We start from the raw sequence: 18,271 nt of genomic DNA, 5'->3' as shown, positions 1-18,271 counted from the left end.
CCAGGGCTGGAAGGGACTCCAGCCTGAAACCCTGGAGAGCCACTTCCAGTTAGTGTAGACAGTACTGAGCAAGATTGTGCAGTGTTCTGACTCAGTATAAGGCAGCTTCTTACATTTCTGTGCTCCTAAAATATTTCATAGAAAGGTGGAGCCATGAGCACGTATGCATGCTACAATATAGCTCCCTCTCTGTGTGAAATGATTTCCTCCTTAGCATTTAGTGAAAGGCGCTGTGGCCTAAACCACAGAGCCTAGTACTTGCCAATCGAAAGGTCGGTGGTTCGAATCCCCATGACGGGGTGAGCTCCCGTTGCTCGGTCCCTGCTCCTGCTAACCTAGCAGTTCAAATCACATCAAAGTGCAAGTAGATAAATAGGTACCGCTCTGGCGGGAAGGTAAACGGCATTTCTGTGCACTGCTCTGGTTTCGCCAGAAGCAGCTTAGTCATCCTGGCCACACGAACTGGAAATACTGTCTGTGGACAAACGTCGGCTCCCTCGGCCAGTAAAGCAAGATGAGCGCCAGGGTCCTTCGCGACTGGACTGTCAGGGGTCCTTTACCTTTACCTTTTAAAAGACGTTAGGAGAAATTCATTCTTGTGCTAAGATATTGTTCTACCATGGCAAGCAATTTCAGCTTGTCAGATAGAGTGACCCCCCACCCACCAATGAACCATGCTGTTCTGGGCGTTCTCCCCCCAAAAGACCAGAAACTATTTTGGGGGGAGCCATGCGAGGAGAGGAGGAGGAAAGTCCCACTGAGAAGGCCTTCTGCTAATGGAATTCATTAATTGAACCCATTGTGTTATAATTTGTATACTAGGGTGTCTTAAAAGTAATTCAGGATCACTTAACATTGGTTTGTAGAATGGATCTTTTAAATCTAAAAACAGACATAAGCTTTTATACATTTTTGTGGGGAGTGGGGGGATCTTCTGAGGGGCTTGGTTTTATTACAAGCCATTCAAATTTTGAAGGTACCCCATGTAACTAAAACAGTTTTAGAATGAGAGCAAGATGCCTACTTACGTTAATTGTTGATTTGTGGATAATACTTGAATCTACCTGAATGTACAAGTTACCCATAGATTTTGCTTATTTAAGGTTTCACATGCTCTCACATTGCATAGTTCTCCAAAGAGTCAGTCAGTCAGTTTATTGTGTTTTAGCAAACAACCTTTCTAGACATAATGTATAATGTAACAGTATCATCTAAGGTATTTCTCTAAAATATGTTTTCAATGTCTTCAGGTTGGCAGATCGACAGAGAGCCCCATAGATTTTGTTGTAACAGATACAATTTCTGGCAGTCAAAATGGTGATGAAACTCAGATCACCCAAAGCACCATCTCCAGGTTTGCTTGCCGCATTGTCTGTGATAGGAACACACCATACACTGCCAGAATCTTTGCAGCAGGATTTGACTCTTCTAAAAACATATTCCTTGGGGTAAGTACACCTAGTTTCTCTGCAAGCCTCTCTGTCATGATAACTTGTTGCATAAACCAGCCCTCTTATCACAACATGATGGCTGTTTGCTGGCATTCAACTGCAGATTATTTTTTCTTAATATTAACACATAGTACATAGGAAACTGTCAGATTATTTTCCATCTAGCCCAGCATAGTCTACTCTGAGTGGCAGCAGCTCCGCAGTGTCTCAGTCCAAAATCTTTCCTATCACTTGCTACTTGATCTTTTTAACTGGATATTCCAGAATATCAATTTGGGATCTTCTCCATGCAAGACTATGTGCTGCATCATGAGCTAATGTTACCATAGTAAATCTGGAAGTAGGATTGATTTATCTCACCCTTTGCTTCCTCATTGCAATGTGGAATCAAGTGCCCAGTTGGGCAAAATTGACGATAGAGGAGGTGATGGAATGCTAGTGGAATTGCAGAAAGGCCCATCCTTCCATATGCTTGAGAGGTGCTGGAACTGCTATCTGTAAGCTTGGTTACCATGCTAAAAGAAGAGGTCCAGCAACTTGAGGCCCACCTGTCCACACTTCAAGCCACCGGGTAACATGAGGACATTCTTGCTAGACTAGAGTGGACTGTCCTGGAACAGAGATGTAGGCAGAGTACCCCTAGGGAGGAGGAAGATTGCCCAATTCAGGAGACAATCCTCTGGAGGAACATGACACAAAAAGTAGGACTATCAGGAGCATGCTGTGTCTCTGGAGCTACAAAATTGATTCTATGCCCTCACCTCGGACACTGATTCTTGGCCAGAGAAGCAAGAACAGTGGTTGCAGACCTCAGAACACATCAAGGTGGCAGCAGAAGGTACAGCATACAGAACGATTCCTGCTACTTCCCAGAGAAGGAAGAGACGTGTGGTGGTGGTGGCGGCAGGTGACTCCTTATTGAGTGTTATAGAGGCAGCAGCAGTGTGTTTCGTGGTTTCAGTTGTCTCTACACAAATGCACAGAGTATGAGAAACAAGCAAGAAGAATTCGGAATTTATGTGATGTGATTTAATTTGATTTGATTGGCCGGTTAATAAAAATTATTTTTTTTAAAAAAAAGAGAAACAAGCAAGAAGAACTTGAGCTCTTAATACAGGATGGCACATGTAGGCTGCTGTGGTGAGACTCATGAATGGAATGTAGAAATTGAAGGGTACAATCTGCTCAGATGGAATAGATCAAACAAGAAGGGCGGAAGAGTAGCAATATATGTAAATGATGTGTACACTTGTGAAGAGATCCATGGCTTGGAACATGGGAGGCTGATTGAGAGTAGGGAAGGAGGCAGTTTTTTCAGATAGTTGGGGCTAGGCTGTTTAGGACTTTAAACACTAATGTGATTTTCTTTCTGTCCCTTCTGATATAGAGGCAAGCTGTTTTTTCAGCCAAACTATTAGTAATAGTTGTAATTGTGTGCAGATGTTTACTTTGCTGTTCTGTGCTAAATGTTGAGTTTAGAATTCGAAGCAACCCTTCCTTTATTACCTTACTTGTGGTTGCAACCTTGAATACCGTTACAAGTTTTGAATGTGGAAAGGCTGAGTAATTTATCTTTTATTTCTTCCTGTGGCCTTCTGTATAGGAAAAAGCAGCAAAATGGAAGAATCCCGACGGACACATGGATGGATTAACAACCAATGGCGTTCTAGTCATGCATCCAAAAGGAGGGTTCACTGAAGAATCAAAACCGGGAGTCTGGCGGGAAATTTCAGTTTGTGGTGATGTGTATACTCTGCGTGAAACAAGATCTGCTCAGCAAAGAGGCAAACTAGTAAGTTGGGAAGTTCATGATAGCGGTTTTATTTCAAAACTTTCTAGCCATATTTCTCCATATTACTCAAATTGGCTTCCATATGAAAAGAAACCATAATTAAAAATGCAACCTAGATAGCATAAGGAGTAAAGCAACAGAAACAATACAGCAAACAAAGCACTAATCCTCTAGTCCTAAAGATCTCCTAAATAAAAGTGTCAGCACCAGGAAAAAGGGGCCAGACAGACCTAGCTGACAATCCTTGAAAGTGTGGTAGCACAGTTAATTATTGAGATAACAGCCCTTAAGATATAATAATAATAATTGAATAATTATTATGCTGCCCGTCTGGGTTGCCCCAGCCACTCTGGCCAGCTTCTAACAAACTGTAAAACTACAGTAAAAATATACTGATCCTAGGCCTAAAGCTCAGTGCTGCCATTTTCAATTAAGTATAGAAGTACCTAATAAGCCACTGAAGTTGGGGTAATAATTCTGTTGGGTGCCCTCACACCAGCTTCCAGCTAGGACTCTTGATGTTTTGTACTACTTGTAGCCTCAGTGGCAGCCCCAATAGAGCATGTTGCAGTAATCTCACCTTGATGTTACGAAAGTGTACATGATGGTAGCCAGGTCTTTCCATACCACTGGGAATTGTGCCTTGCTGGGCTCACAGTGGTTGCCTTGTGGTATGTTGCAGGTTAACTTGAATGGTGGCTTAATGTTTTGTCCTATCCTGTGGCCTTATAAGGGAGGGAAAAAATCCATCTTGCTCCAAAAATGGAATGTCTCCTGAATGCTAGGCAGAAAATGCTGCTTTACATTCTTCTCAGCCTGCAGTTTCTGTGATGGATGGTTCTGACCATGACTGTGAGAGTCTGCAGTATGACCTTTCTGCTTCATTTAAATCCAAACTTGTTGCTGATGAATTGTGTGCCAAAAGAACAAAAGTTTTAGAAGAGTTTTAGTTTTGAACACAAAGCGCGTGACAATCTTGAAGTAATTCTGGCCTTGTCTCCTAATAAGCTGAATGTGTGAAGACATGGCTGTTGGCGATCTCTTGCACTTTTTGGCCACAGTGTGTACAATTGTGGCCAGACTCACTGTGCATGCATATATAGTGATATCTCAGGTTACAGACGCTTCAGGTTACAGACTCCGCTAACCCAGAAATAGTACCTCGGGTTAAGAACTTTGCTTCAGGATGAGAACAGAAATCGCATGGCAGTGGCACAGCGGCAGCAGGAGGCCCCATTAGCTAAAGTGGTACCTCAGGTTAAGAACAGTTTCAGGTTAAAAACGGACCTCCAGAACGAATTAAATTCTTAACCCGAGGTACCACTGTACTCTTGCCAACTTGCCATGTCATTCCTCTGACAAAGTGGGCTTTGTTACAGTAAATGTGTTTAGACTTATAAGAGGCCACAAGACCCTTGCCACAACAACATAGTATCATGGCTATCCTGCAGGATCTGTCAAAAGATATTACTCTTGTTTATGCAGTTACATCAGTTTACATGACACATTGAGTGACATGTGCATTGTAAGTTCCATTACTTTTGCCTAATTTAGCAGTAAGCAAGACAACAACAGTTGAGGAGGAAATGGAGATACCAGGACAGAAAGGAATTTGGATTTGCTTTTTTTGTTTAATCTGTAGCAGCTTGCTGTAGAGGAGGGGCTATTGCATCAACATTTCTACATAAAATCCATGTAGGAGAACAGAAGGAAGCTGAACGCTACATTGGATGTACAAGAGGCTGACAGAAAAGGGGTGTGTGTGTGTGGAAAATTCATTGTGTGGAGTGGGGTCACTTCGCTTCAGAGTGAATTAGCTGTCAAACCGTTCTCCATCTCCGTCTGCCCTTTTAGGTGGAAAATGAAACCAACGTCCTGCAAGATGGTTCTCTCATTGATCTGTGTGGAGCCACACTCCTGTGGAGAACAGCAGATGGTTTATTTCATACACCGACTCAGAAACACATAGAGGCTCTGCGGCAAGAGATCAATGCAGCGAGACCCCAGTGCCCCGTGGGGCTGAACACGCTGGCGTTTCCCAGCATCAACCGCAAGGAAGTGGTGGAAGAGAAACAGCCCTGGGCTTACCTCAGCTGTGGCCACGTCCATGGCTATCACAACTGGGGGCACCGTAGCGACACAGAAGCCAACGAGCGTGAGTGTCCTATGTGCAGAACCGTTGGTCCCTATGTGCCTCTCTGGCTCGGGTGCGAGGCAGGCTTTTATGTTGATGCTGGTCCGCCAACGTATGCTTTCACCCCTTGTGGGCATGTGTGCTCCGAGAAGTCTGCCAAATACTGGTCCCAGATCCCACTGCCACATGGTACTCATGCGTTCCATGCTGCCTGCCCTTTCTGCGCTACCCAGCTGTCCGGAGATCAGAACTGTGTCAAACTCATTTTTCAGGGTCCAATTGACTGACGACACCATTTTACAGATGACCACGATAAAGCTCACATGGTTAACAATTTACTGTGAAGATAAAAGAATTTGCCACTAACTCTAGATTTTACCTTTTTATAGGATTGTTATTAATGAGGGCTTTTCGGGGGCGGGTTGGGGGGAGAAACCAGCTGGGAGTAATGTGGAGTGTGGTGATACACTGATACCTGGAACCAAACAGATATCAGTGGCATTGCATGCTCAACAGAAGCATGTTCATGATGACATCTTCTTGGTAAAATTGTAGTATATTTGTAATATTTTTTTCTTAGTACCCTTGATCAGAAGAAGAAAAAAAAAAGATACCAATGTCTTAATGATTTTTTAATCTTGGATTTTTTAACAGAAATGCTTTTCTTCTAAACTTTGACAAGCCTTTAAGACACATATTTTTTCAAGCTAAAAGGAGCATACAGAATGTAATTTGTCTGTCCTTTTCTCTCTCTCTCTCTCTCTCTCTCTCTCTCTTTTTTTAATTTGCAATATAATTAACTTGAATAGTTCATTCTCAAAGAGGATGTACTGAATGTGTGAGCAAACCTGGGTGAATGTTCACTAGATACATGCATTAAACAAGCCGTGAACACGAAAGGTTGGCTTCATAAACAATAGCACAAAAATATTATGGAATTCTGCAGTGTGGTGTTAATGCAGCTGTCCAAAAAGAAAGAAAAAACACTCAAAATTACTTGAAATTTGGAGATCGCTGTCACTTCACATATTAATGTCTTTTTGACACAGAAGTTACCCTTGCATGTTCTTCCTGTATTTAGCATTACGCGTGAAACATAATGTGGGAAGATTTAAGATACGGGTTATCTGGTCCAACAGATGTGTTAGGTCACGTTTTTTTATGTGCAAAAAGATTAGTTTGCTTCTGACTTTCCTGGGGCAGCACAACTCTCTGACAGCCACTGTACCACCATCCTGCCCTGTGTTTTATAGATTTCGCACCAACATTAAGCTAATTTGTGACCAACCTTGAGCCCCTTCATACATTGTCATAGTGTTGCAAGAGCCACTTTTCTGTGACTTCATCCTGTGCCCTTACTGTGTGTTGGAATGACTTTGTTATATGGCTGTGCCGTGTTGTGCATGCCCTTCCCATCAAGGCTGGTCTTGCCTATATGGCTCCATCATTTTCTGGTGTTGCTACAGCACCAGGGGTTGAAGCCAATGAAAACTGGCTCCTTCACCAATGTGGGAACACGGGGATTTGTGATAACATGAAAACAGCTTTCATGAAAACCCAGGGGTGGTAAGGCACAATATGTTATCAGCCCTTTTCAGCTTTGCATCTGATGCAATTTGTGTTACTTTTTACATATATGCAGTTACATTCGCCATGTTCACAGTTTTCTGTCCGTTTCTAATTCTGCCTTTTTGGCTTTATTGCCACTTGATATAGTTTCCCCTTGCATGTCTTGGCCCTGTGAGCAAACTGACTTGTTATAAATCTAGTTATTTAAGTGGCTGCTTTGCTACATCAGCAAGAAGGTTTCAATCTGCTCTCTTGCAAAACGTAAGACACGTTGGCCATGATGTGATGGCTGGTTTTGGGATACTCTTTGAGTCTTAAACATGCGAGTCACCAAGAATCCTCCTACAGATGGTTAAATATTTGGTAGCTATTTTGAAATCAGTAATTAAAAATAAGCTGTTTTGCTGAGCTTCCTTCTATGATGCTGTCCAATGTGCAAACATCCTGCAATAGTTTAACACAGTTTATTAACTTTTCAGTTTGCCATCTGTCCTCCCCACCCCCCTTTTCTCTATTTTGAGATTCAGAGACACACCAAATGTTACTATTAAATACCCAGAATTAATTCATCCCCTATGTGGTTTGAAATTCCTGGTTTGAAGTGGGCGGGTGGAGTTGTGGGAAAGGAGGCAACTCAGTGCTCATTGTGAACTGACTGGGATTTCATGTACTATAATGCCCTTACCATATTCGCATTTTCATCTGCTTGGGGTATTTTTATGCTTCTCCACCCCCCACCACCACCACCGTATTTGTGGTATCAGAGGTATTCGTTCTTCAATGTTGACATGAAAAAAGAACCCACAGGGAAAAATTAATTGCACATCTGAAGTGATTCTGGCAGTTTGGATCTCCATTTTGTTAAATTCACAGCAACCCCTTGCTATGTGTGTGCCCTTTGTATAAATATATAATTTATATGATTTTAATATATTGTGTATATACTTGAACTGGCCTGTTCATATTTTGGATGTAATATTGTTTTATAGTTAACCTTTTAAACATTTTCAGATGTTCATTGCCCACTGGGTGATGGGGCATGTTGTTTTTATCTGCTGCTGTTTAATACAATTTTGCTGTATAAAAAAGTTCAGCATTTTAAGTTGATGCACCAATTTCTTTTGTTTGGGAAGGTTTCACTCACTCTGCTGCATTTTCTGTCAAATGCCATACTCCGTAGCTTGCCTGCCCCACTCAGTAGGTTGGGAAATAGGGCCAATTGTTTTATAAACACTTTGTCCTAGTGCCTTTTTAAAATGAGTGCTCCTCACCTTTGATATTCCTCAAGACAAATGTGTAGCTCAAATTCTGACGATAACCCTGTTTTTGTGTCACGGTTTGTAACCCCATCCTGATCTTTTATCATAGGTGCCTCAGACCCCTCCTTTATTCTGTCTGCTGCTCCCCAGGCTCTGTTATCAAGAGGCCTTTTGCCGACTGGCAAAATATCATAAAATCAGAGTTTTAAAATCTGCCTTGCTTGCCAACTTCAAGGGCAGACAAACACAGTAGCGATGACTCAGGCCCTGCTCAGGTGTAGAATATTCCCACAATTAGGTTTCCTTCCATGTGTGAATGTATACCTAGAGATTGTTCCCACTTCAGTTGTGGATTACATTGAAGCTACTCCGGACTCTTTCAAGAAGGATCCATTGGACAGTCCAACCTGTGATTCTGAATCCATTTTTGTGACCTAGGTTCCGCACGGTGACAGGTGCACCTAGTGGGTGGATTGCTAGTGGGCCGCTTTGAGAAACAAGAAGAACTGATTTACTGTAACATTAATGTCAAAAGTGTTGGATTCACCCCTGTTTTCATTGCATTTTTGTGAGAAAGAGAATGATGTTGGAACAGTTGGAAGATTTCCCAGGTTTCCATAATGCTCAGGCTGTGTTCAGTAGCTCTGAAGCACTGACTTCTCTGTCATGCTCATTTCCATAAAGTTTTCCGGTGTTCTGTATATCCAAAGAGTTGTCCAAATTGCATTGCTTTTCGCTCTTCCCGTAGTTCCTATACTTCCTAGTTGAAGTTTAGATTATCCCAGACTTTACCGTGAATGGCAAAACTAGTGTATAAGATCGCTGTTGTGCTGCCATGATTGTCAGTGTTTGAGAGCACATTGAATCCGGACCCATGCTCCAATGCTGATTAGCACGAGAAACACTGAAGTCAGAGGAGTTAAGTTCTCTCTGAAACAATCCAGATTTTGTTGAACAAAGTCTCATTGTGGCTAACACGAGCAAGTGATACTGCTGGTGTGTAGGACATAGGTAGACTTCACAATTTTTTGCCATTGAAAGCTTTCATACCTCCATGTTGTAAGACATCTGACTGGTTTAGTAAACAATAGTTTTACCTATGTTGTGTGCATCTGTCTCCAAAAGCATCATAACAATATGAAATCTGGTTTTTTCCCCACTGAACTGTTCTTGTTTAGCTGCTTCCAAACAAGCTTTGACTAAACTCCAACTTCTGGCTCTAAACGTCTTTTCCTGCTGATGCTTGTATGTCTTTCTCACTATTTCTGGGTAGAAAGTACAGGAGCAGTTAATGTCTGTAGAGAGGAAGTTCATTTTGAACTATCATATTGCCTAAGATTGATTTATGATGGCTACACGTTCCATGGAAGTTGGCTCTCCAGTTCCGGATAACCCTTTTTGGTGCACCTGTTTTTAGAGAATAGCCTAATTTAGAAAATCCATAATAACTTACTCTTCTAGCCCCTGCTCTCCTTTTTGCCCCAAATTTGATTTTAAATGGGCGTGCCTTAACCAGTCATATCAACCCCATGATCCAAACGACTCTGGAAAATAATTTGAGCCCAGCAGCAACTTTGGTCCCTTAAAAATTCAGTGAACAGTCCTAAATTGTTCTTGAGATGTAACTTTCCCTTGCAGAGATCAGCAAACCATTTCCCTTTAAAATAAGCAAAACAAAAAACAAAAATCCCTATCGATCCCAAGTTGCTTATGCAAATTTCTCCTTGGCTTCACTGAGAAGCTTGCTTGGGGGGGAAAAAGAGCATTCATTGTTTTGAGAGAGGTGGTTGCTTTGCAGCAAAGCAAGCAAGGAGTCTTGTGGCACCTTAAAGAATATCAAATTTATTGCGGCATCAGCTTTCAGAGACTCAAACACACTTTGTCAGGCTTGATGAGCCCATGAAAGCTTATGCCGCGATAAATTAACTGGTATTTAATTTGCCCAAGACTTTGTGTTGTTTAGGGCACTTTCTAGTTTTTGATAGCTGTTGATCTTGCTGGCACAGAAGATGCACGTGATAATTGTTTGAAGGGCAATCTGGAAGGAAGAGCAAAGCAGGGCAGTGGGTAGTTGTGGAATCTGAGTGATTTGGGATTTTAACCTAGCCAACCTGTGCTGTTTCTTGATCAGAATGGTGGTGGTGTTTAACTTTGTCAGAAAAGCCTATTTCAGAGAAAGAAAAGCGATCAAAGTACTTGATCTGCTCTGAGCCATAAACAGGAGGTGACTGAGGGGTGAGATGGTCACCCAGAAGTCGTGAAAAGCATTTATTTTATTTTATTTTGCCACATCTCTTCCCCAACAATGGCAATACCATTTCAGTCTTGTTTCAGACCATAGCACACAGGCTCTGATGTAAGTTTCCAGATACCTGCTGAGTACTGTCTTGAACTCTGTGTGTGGCTCTGCCCTCTGATGCCCCCTGCCCAGCCTGATCTTCAAGGTTCTTTCAACGAAGGTGCCAGGGATGGAATCTGAGACTGTTTGCCTGCAAAGCCATGCCTTTGCCAATGAGCTATGGATTTTCCTGAGACTCCTATGGTAGTTTGCCATGTATCTGAGAGAGATTTCAGCAGCAAGCCCTCTGCAAACGCATTTCAAGGCACACATGACTTTTTGACATTCTCCTTGTGAACTCGGCACCTGGATAAAATTGTAGCATGATCCAACAAGTAAAAGTATATTTTTGCTATGCTCTAAATACATTTCTTAAAAACAAAACAAAAACCCAAGCCCAAATTTCAGAACTGCATCTCATTCCCATGAGCCCACTGGGAATGGGGGTAATGGCAATGTTTACTTCAAAAGTGTTACCAGCTGTTGAACGTTCTGAGTTATGTTTGTGAAAGCTGGCCTTTTATATACATCAATGTGAATGGATATTAACACAATTTAACTGTTGTACGTTTTGGAAGTACAAGCCATTTTACAGGAGGGGGGGAATAAAAGGTATTCGAGTATTACCACCTGACTCCTTTTGATTCTTTTTCACTCTTCAGAGCTATCAGAGGAATTCAGTGTTTGCTTTGTGAATAATGCTTAAAGGCAGCGCCGCATTGTGTGACCAGTTGAATAAATATTTGTGTGAGAGTGAAAGAGCAAGTGAGAACGCCCTCTTACTAGATCTGAGTAGTTATGCTCTTTAGTGGACCCTAATTCATTTAAAATGCTGGCAACGATATTTGAATGACACAAATTTAGGTATTTTGACATAAGATTTCAAAGGAAAACAAAAATGAAAGCTACTCTAGACTATGGTTAATATGGTGAAAATTGAGCATTGGGTCAAGCGAAGGAGCAAGAAGGCTAATGTGGTCTGTCTCTAACTGCCTCTTCTATTTGGGAACCACTTGGCTGCAGTTCAACTCCCTGTGCCTAAGTGCTAAGTCCTGCTGCGGTAACCTGGTGGGAGGGGCTGATCAGGTGGGTCTTTCCTAGCTGGGTGTCAGTTGGGTAGAAATTACCCCTACAAGTGCACACATTTACAAACACCCAGAAATACTAGCAGTCAAATCTTGGTCAAATGAGGAATAGAGGTGTCTGGAAAGTTTGATGTAAAACTGAAGTCTGTGTGGCATAATTTGGACAAATCCAGTTTCATGGGAATTAGGTGTTGTGAAACTCTGCATTGTTAACTTTCTTCTTGTGCAAAAGAGGAAGCCTTACGTCAGATGAGTTCCCAGAGTATATGCCATCCTTGGGCTGCCTTTGTTGGCCCAGATAAAAAACAACACTAAGCCATACTTTATTAAACCCTGCCCAGCCACTTAGCTATTGATCTGTTTAACATTGTCTGAAACCATGGTATCTTGTTTTACAAAACTTTGTTTGCTTTAAGTACGGCTGGTATTGCATGTGAACACAGCATCCTTCCTTAAGTTTGTGTTTTTTTGGCCACTGCACCCCTAATGCTTACCAAGCTACAAAGGCAGTAGGTAAGAGCAGTTAGAAAACAAGCTAAATAATGCAGAAACAAGCCATGGTTTGTTTTTTTCGTCTGTGGGGCAACTCATGGTCAAACCATGGCTTAGCATAATGTGTGAACCAGGCCATTGGCAATATATATTGGTGCAGCTTTGCTTGCTAGCTGTTCCCTGTCTTCATGTAAGGAGATTGAAAGGGAATGGCTGGATGATGAGGAATGGAAAATGTCGAAGGAGAAAGATTCAGCAGGAGAGGAATCCAGGGCTTTAGGAAATCCACTTTTCTGACAATTCTTCCTGAAAACTTAGCGCAGCAGCTTGGACGCAGCTTCCACCAATTCTCAGCTCAGAGCTTTTCTTTTTATTTCAATAACTTAACACATACAAGTAGAAAGGGATGGAGGGTGGGCAGATCCTCTAGGACAGGGCGTCCCAACTTTTCATACCAAGTGAGCTGTAAGAATACTTTGACACGGAATCTGTGAGCCGCACACTGCCTAGTTGCAAGGGGAAGCAAGACCAAAACCTGACTCCCAACCCCCAGCCCTCATGCTGCCTTTCCAAAGCCATGTAAGTGAGACACTGGGCTTTGGGAAATAAGGCACGAGGCCTCTGACAGGTTCTTAGATATCATATCAGTAGTATTTGCCAATTTTAGCAAAACTTGAATGTTCACATTCTGTTCTAAGAAGCCCAGCTAAGAGATGTGAATGAAACACACATCTTTATGGCCACTGCAGCTACATCCTCTTCTGGCTTATCACAGAATCATAGATTTGGAAGGGACCCTGAGGATCATCTAGTCCAACCCCCTGCAATGCAGGAATGGCCAATGCGGGGATCAAATCTGCAACCTTGGAGTTAATCAGCTCCATGGTCTAACCAACTGAGCTAACTCTGGCAGGTATTCAGTTTCTGAGCTTCTCGGTTTTCAAGACTTGCAGTCTATTCCCTCCCTGCTCCCCACCAAGTTGGTATTAAAAAAACTCCCTAAGGACTAGAAACTTTGTGGGTTTAAAAAAATATAGGGGTGGAAAATACAAAGATTCTGAAGATACTAAAGTCTGCCTCATATCCAATGCTTATGAAAAGGACCTTTGAAGTTCCTTCCAACTCTTGACTGCTCTGTCAACTTCACACACAGAATCAATCTGGCTTGGCTGCCATCACTGTTACAACGGCAACTTGCTCTGAATCTCTCACAATAGCCTATATTCTGTTTCTCTTGGCTCCCCTCCTATGAAATATTCCTGGCTTGATCAGGTAGGAGCTTTTAGAGTGTGGCAAATCTCTTTCTCTGATCAAAGTCCTCATTTTCTCTCTTCTGGTGATTAACTAATACCAGTCTCACTCTTCTAGTGTGGGTGACCTCACACTGCGTTAAGCTGCCTATCACTTCTATTAATAGGATTATTATGTAAAATGCTCAATAATACCCCAAAGAGATCAAACGGGAACACGGGGAGAAATTATTATACTGGCTCGCTTCGCTGCTTTAATTTCTGCAGCCCTGTGAGAACAGCAAGCCAAGCGGCAGCAAAAACAAAGCACCCTTCTGGATGGGGTGAGGGTGCAGTTTAAAAGGCTGTGTAGGGGTGCCTGTGGGGTGGAGATCCTGAAGCCTTAACGCAATGAGTGGAGTAGTGGACGTCAGTGGGCCAGGTTAGCAAAGGTACAAGTGTAGTGAAATGATGAACGTTTGGTCTATGGAGAACCTGATGCATGCTCTTTTGATGTTCTTGGACTCGCAGCTTCCATCAGCCGCAGCCAATATGGCTCATGGGGCAGGGCTAATGGAGGTTAGGAAACCTGTGGCCCTCCACATGTAGGAGTCTATCCCCGGCTTAACCCTTTAATGCTCAGCCCCAGCTGAAATGAAACATGGGGAAGGGAGAGTGATGGGCCAGAGCATCAGCTTTGCATGCAGAAGGCCTCAGGTTCAATATCCAGGTAGGTATTGTGTGATTTTATATCACAGAATTGTAGAGTCAGAAGGGACCCTAAGGTTCATCTAGGCCAATCCCCTGCTATGCAGGACTATACAGCTGTCCCATACAGGGATCGAACCTGCAACCTTGGTGTTAATCAGCACCCCGCTCTAACCAGCTGAGCTTGGGGAATAAATAAAATAAATTAAAAAATGCCCAGTAGCACCTTGGAGACCAACTAAGTTTGTTCTGGGTATAAGCTTTTGTGTGCATGCACACTTCTTCAGATACACAGTGTATCTGAAGAAGTGCGCTGGCACACAAAAGCTTTGTTGTTGTTTAGTCGTGTCCGACTCTTCGTGACCCCATGGACCAGAGCATGCCAGGCACTCCTGTCTTCAGAATAAACTTAGTTGGTCTCTAAGGTGCTACTGGACAATTTTTTAATTTATTTCGACTACATCAGACCAACACAGCTACCTACCTGAGCTTGGGGAATTTTTTTTTTTTTTAAAAAAAAGGCTAACTCCAGCCTTGTTATACAGAAAGGGATGGAGATAAAACAGACTAGAAACTTAAGGTGCATGTGTTGGGCTGTTGTCGCATTATCTGTTTTCAATTCTTAGAGCAGGGTGGAATTTACAGTATATGGAAGCCTTAAAATAATGCTCACTTGCTTTGCTTTCTGGATATAAGGGCCAGGTGGAAGGTGGGTGTTCTCAGTATCTGACGGAACAGGGGTGAGTGATTCATGAGGTTTGGTGGGCCCTTGTCATTAAATATAGGCAAAAGAGGCCTCTTGAAGATTATGTTCATTATCTACATGTTAATAGGCATGCGCCAAATAGCTGCTTGTAGACCCTAGAGCTTCTGCTGCTTTGATTTTCAGGGAATGTGTTTTGCCATATTACATGTCAGGGCTCTTGTGCATATGCATATATATTGGCTCTCAGTTATCACCTGTGGTGCAGACACCTGCCACACAGCCTTGCACCAGCTGGCCACGCAAAGATTGCCAGGTTATCAACTGGACCGTGAAGGGCAAGATCTCTGTATGGAAGGAGTTAACCCGGTTCCAACAGCCATGAGCTTTCCCAAGGACCATATGGCTTGCAGCATCTCTCAGGCTTTAGGCAGCGTACGACTTGTCTGGGAAGCTACGGGTGGCTGGCTGCCTCATCCTGATGATGAGACAACAAAGCTTTATCCTAAAATAACTGAGCTTTCAGAGCCTGGTATTCAAGGAACACCACCTCCACAGCACTGGCATTTGAGAAATGACTAAGTCAGTGTACTTGGCGTGATTTTGGGTGGTAAGGAGCTTCTGAGCTGTGGTCAGCCCTATCCTTTTTGATAATCCTGATAATGTGCAAATTCAGGAGTGCAGGGTCCCTTAATGATAGCCACAACCCTGCTAATATTATACGCTAATACTATAATTAGATAATAATTAGGGATGCGCTGCAATGATGGATGCGGATCTCTGTTCGTTGCCTTTTTGCTAGGTGTACTCTTTTTTCTGTGCACGTATGTGGGCAAGTGATTTGGAGTGCTGCAATATATTCTTTCGGAGTCGCTTCAGGAGTGTTTTCCTCCAATTTCCATGGTATATAACAGAACTTGCACACCGTTCTCTTGGAACTGAAGCACGTTCCGTTTTCAGTGTTCCTAAATGCTTAGCTTTGGGACGCACAGTGGCTAAAAAGCTGCCCTTCCATGCTTATTGGGTGGCTCTCGTACCCTGGAAACAGGGACCCTGCTGCAGAAATAGTATTAGGTCATTATTGGAAGCCCCCAAAGAAATCATTGGAGTGCTTTTAAAAAAACTGGGTAAATGTGAAAAGTGGAGCTACTAAAATAAGATCAGCTTGTTCATCTTGAGAAAATGCTCGTTGTCCTTCTTTTGCACGCTACAAGCACACGCAGATCAACTCACATGTGCTTTTTCTTGAAGCTTTTCTAGGCATGTGAAGAGCTGTCCTTTCTCCATCCATCTATCCACCCCCAAACCCTACACAGAGCAGGTGCAGCCATCCAACCCCTGCCTCAAAAAAATTCAAAAACTTATGCAAATATTGACTGGGGAGGGATGCCCGGGGTCATTGGGCTGCGTCTTCCATCAGGGTTGCCCAAGACAATTTGGTACCCAAGTGGCAAAACCCAAGTGGCATAATATTTTCAAAAAGTTGGGGTATTTTTGGGGGGGGGATCACTAGCCCAAGAAAACTGGTAGATTCTATCCAGAAATGTGTGATAGAACTCTTAATTTTTGCATGCATGTTACCTGTTGATTTAGTAATTTTGTAACTTCCCGTGGTGGGATTGGCTAGTGATCTCAAGGGTCAGATGTGTCCACCGCCCTCTTTATGTTTAAGCACCAGTCAAAGACTTTCCTCTTTCCCCAGCCTCTTGGCCTTTCGTTCAAAGGGTGGCATTTTGGCCTCTTTTAATGGGGCGGGATTTGTTAGTCCTGCCTTTTAATTGTATAGCTGTGTTTTCAGGGTTTTTGTTGGTTCTTAATTGTTTTTAATGCAAGTAATATCAATAATATCAATAATATAGTATGGTAGCTTGCCCGTCAGATCCACGGAGGGCTCATCATGCAAACATATTGACAGCATGGGGATAAGTTCCTGGAGGAACAGGACGGGATGATGAATTCGGTGAGGTCTACTTGTGGCTCCTTTAACCATCTCCCAGATCCAATCTTCTTGCAATACTTCAACAGCAGCTATTTAGTTATTTTAAAACAAGGTGGTTCTGTTTTTAAATGCACTGAATACCCAGCCATGCATTGAGCTAAATCTCCCTGGATAAAGTCCAAATATACCATGCTAATTAATTTCTAATAGAGAAGCTACACTTAGTTTCGACTGATCCCATTGCTGTCCTTTTGTTGCAATGTATGGCAGTCACCAAGAGCAATAATAGATCAATTCTGTTTTCAACATCCTCTTATAGGGCCAATTCCATTTAGACAAAACCTAGGGCAGCTTTTCAATTAGGAGTATTCTTGACTTTGTGTCTCCAGTTCTTATCAAAGAAAAATTAGTTATCAATGTGCTGGATGAGGCGAAAGGTTTATTAGTAATCAGTTTGTTAAACTGGCCAGATCTTTGCTTAGCAGCTTATATAAAGCATTGGACTACCAAACAGCATGTGTGATAAATTAAGCTGTCAGTATTCACTCTGGCCAGAGAGGAGACAACATCTCCTAAGCAATTGGCACAATAAATCAAAAGCACAGAAATCTCCAAATGGGCAGCAAGAGTCCTTCGCCTTGCACAGTGTCTGTGCATGTGTGATATGCACCCAGAAAATATATCTGGTTGCCTTGGGATGGGGAGGGACAACAGTGGATAGAGCCACATGTACAACAACAACAACATGCATTGATGTCACGGGTCTTCTTAAAATATATAAATAACTATCATATTTCTCGCACTTCAACACATGCACACTCCACACAGGAGTGCTGCAAATGGTGTCCCATGATAGAAGTGGCAAATGGGTTTCCAAATGCACTGGAAGCAAAAAGAGACACGAACCCCAACTGAGTGGAAGAGATGTCGGTGGAGGACAAAGGCATACTAAGCTCCTACTTGGGAAAGCGTTGCAAAAAAGGTAAGTGATGAAATATTTGCAAGATAGTCTTAAGCGTATTCGTATTGGGCTGTATTGAAGTAGAACAGGTGTGTGGAAGCTTTGGTCTTCCAGATGTTGTTGAAACACACCTCCCATCATTCTTGGCTATTGGCCATGCTTCCTGTAGGTGATGGGAATTGTACTTCTGCAATATGAACCTATACAGACCCTGCAATCATCACCAGAGGCTCCCCTTCATGTGCCTCCTCCACGAGCGGCCCAGAGGGTCCGGCAAAAGAACGGGCCTTTTCTGCAGTGGCTCCCCCATTGGTGGCGTGCCCTCCCCATGGAAGCTCACTTGGCACCTTGATATCTTTAGTCACCAAGCAAACACATTTCCTTGAGATTCCTGCATTGCAGGAGGTTGAACTAGAAGCCCCTCAGGGTCCCTTCCAACTCTACAATTCTATGATTCCATTATTCTTCCAGGCCTTTGGCTAATTATACAAACAAAGAAGCTTTGTGAAAAATTGTCAGTAGCTTGGACCAAGCCCTTATTTTTGCACCCAGCGCTGTCTACCAGGATGTTCTTCTGTAGCCTGGTGCAATCTCATGTTTCTGTCATCCTC

At 42.8% G+C, this 18,271-nt stretch overlaps 1 protein-coding gene across 2 annotated transcripts in view; it reads left to right on the top strand.

Annotated features, from left to right (window-relative positions):
• PELI2 (pellino E3 ubiquitin protein ligase family member 2) overlaps positions 1 to 11,169 on the top strand; it is a 71,990-nt gene extending 60,821 nt beyond the window's left edge. For both annotated transcript variants that reach the window (XM_080990108.1, XM_080990109.1), the window contains 3 exons: positions 1,251 to 1,448; positions 3,055 to 3,243; positions 5,098 to 11,169. In XM_080990108.1, the coding sequence (XP_080846234.1) occupies positions 1,251 to 1,448; positions 3,055 to 3,243; positions 5,098 to 5,664 (954 nt within the window). In that variant the 3' untranslated portion in view covers positions 5,665 to 11,169. The remainder of the gene's footprint in view (positions 1 to 1,250; positions 1,449 to 3,054; positions 3,244 to 5,097) is intronic.
• The last annotated feature ends 7,102 nt before the right edge of the window (positions 11,170 to 18,271 follow it).

Source organism: Podarcis pityusensis (genome assembly GCF_964106645.2).
Source record: "Podarcis pityusensis genome assembly, chromosome: 1".
NCBI classification, from domain to species: Eukaryota; Metazoa; Chordata; class Lepidosauria; order Squamata; family Lacertidae; genus Podarcis; species Podarcis pityusensis.
The sequence above is the reverse complement of the archived record's forward strand: the minus strand, read 5'-3'. Positions and strand labels throughout refer to the sequence as shown.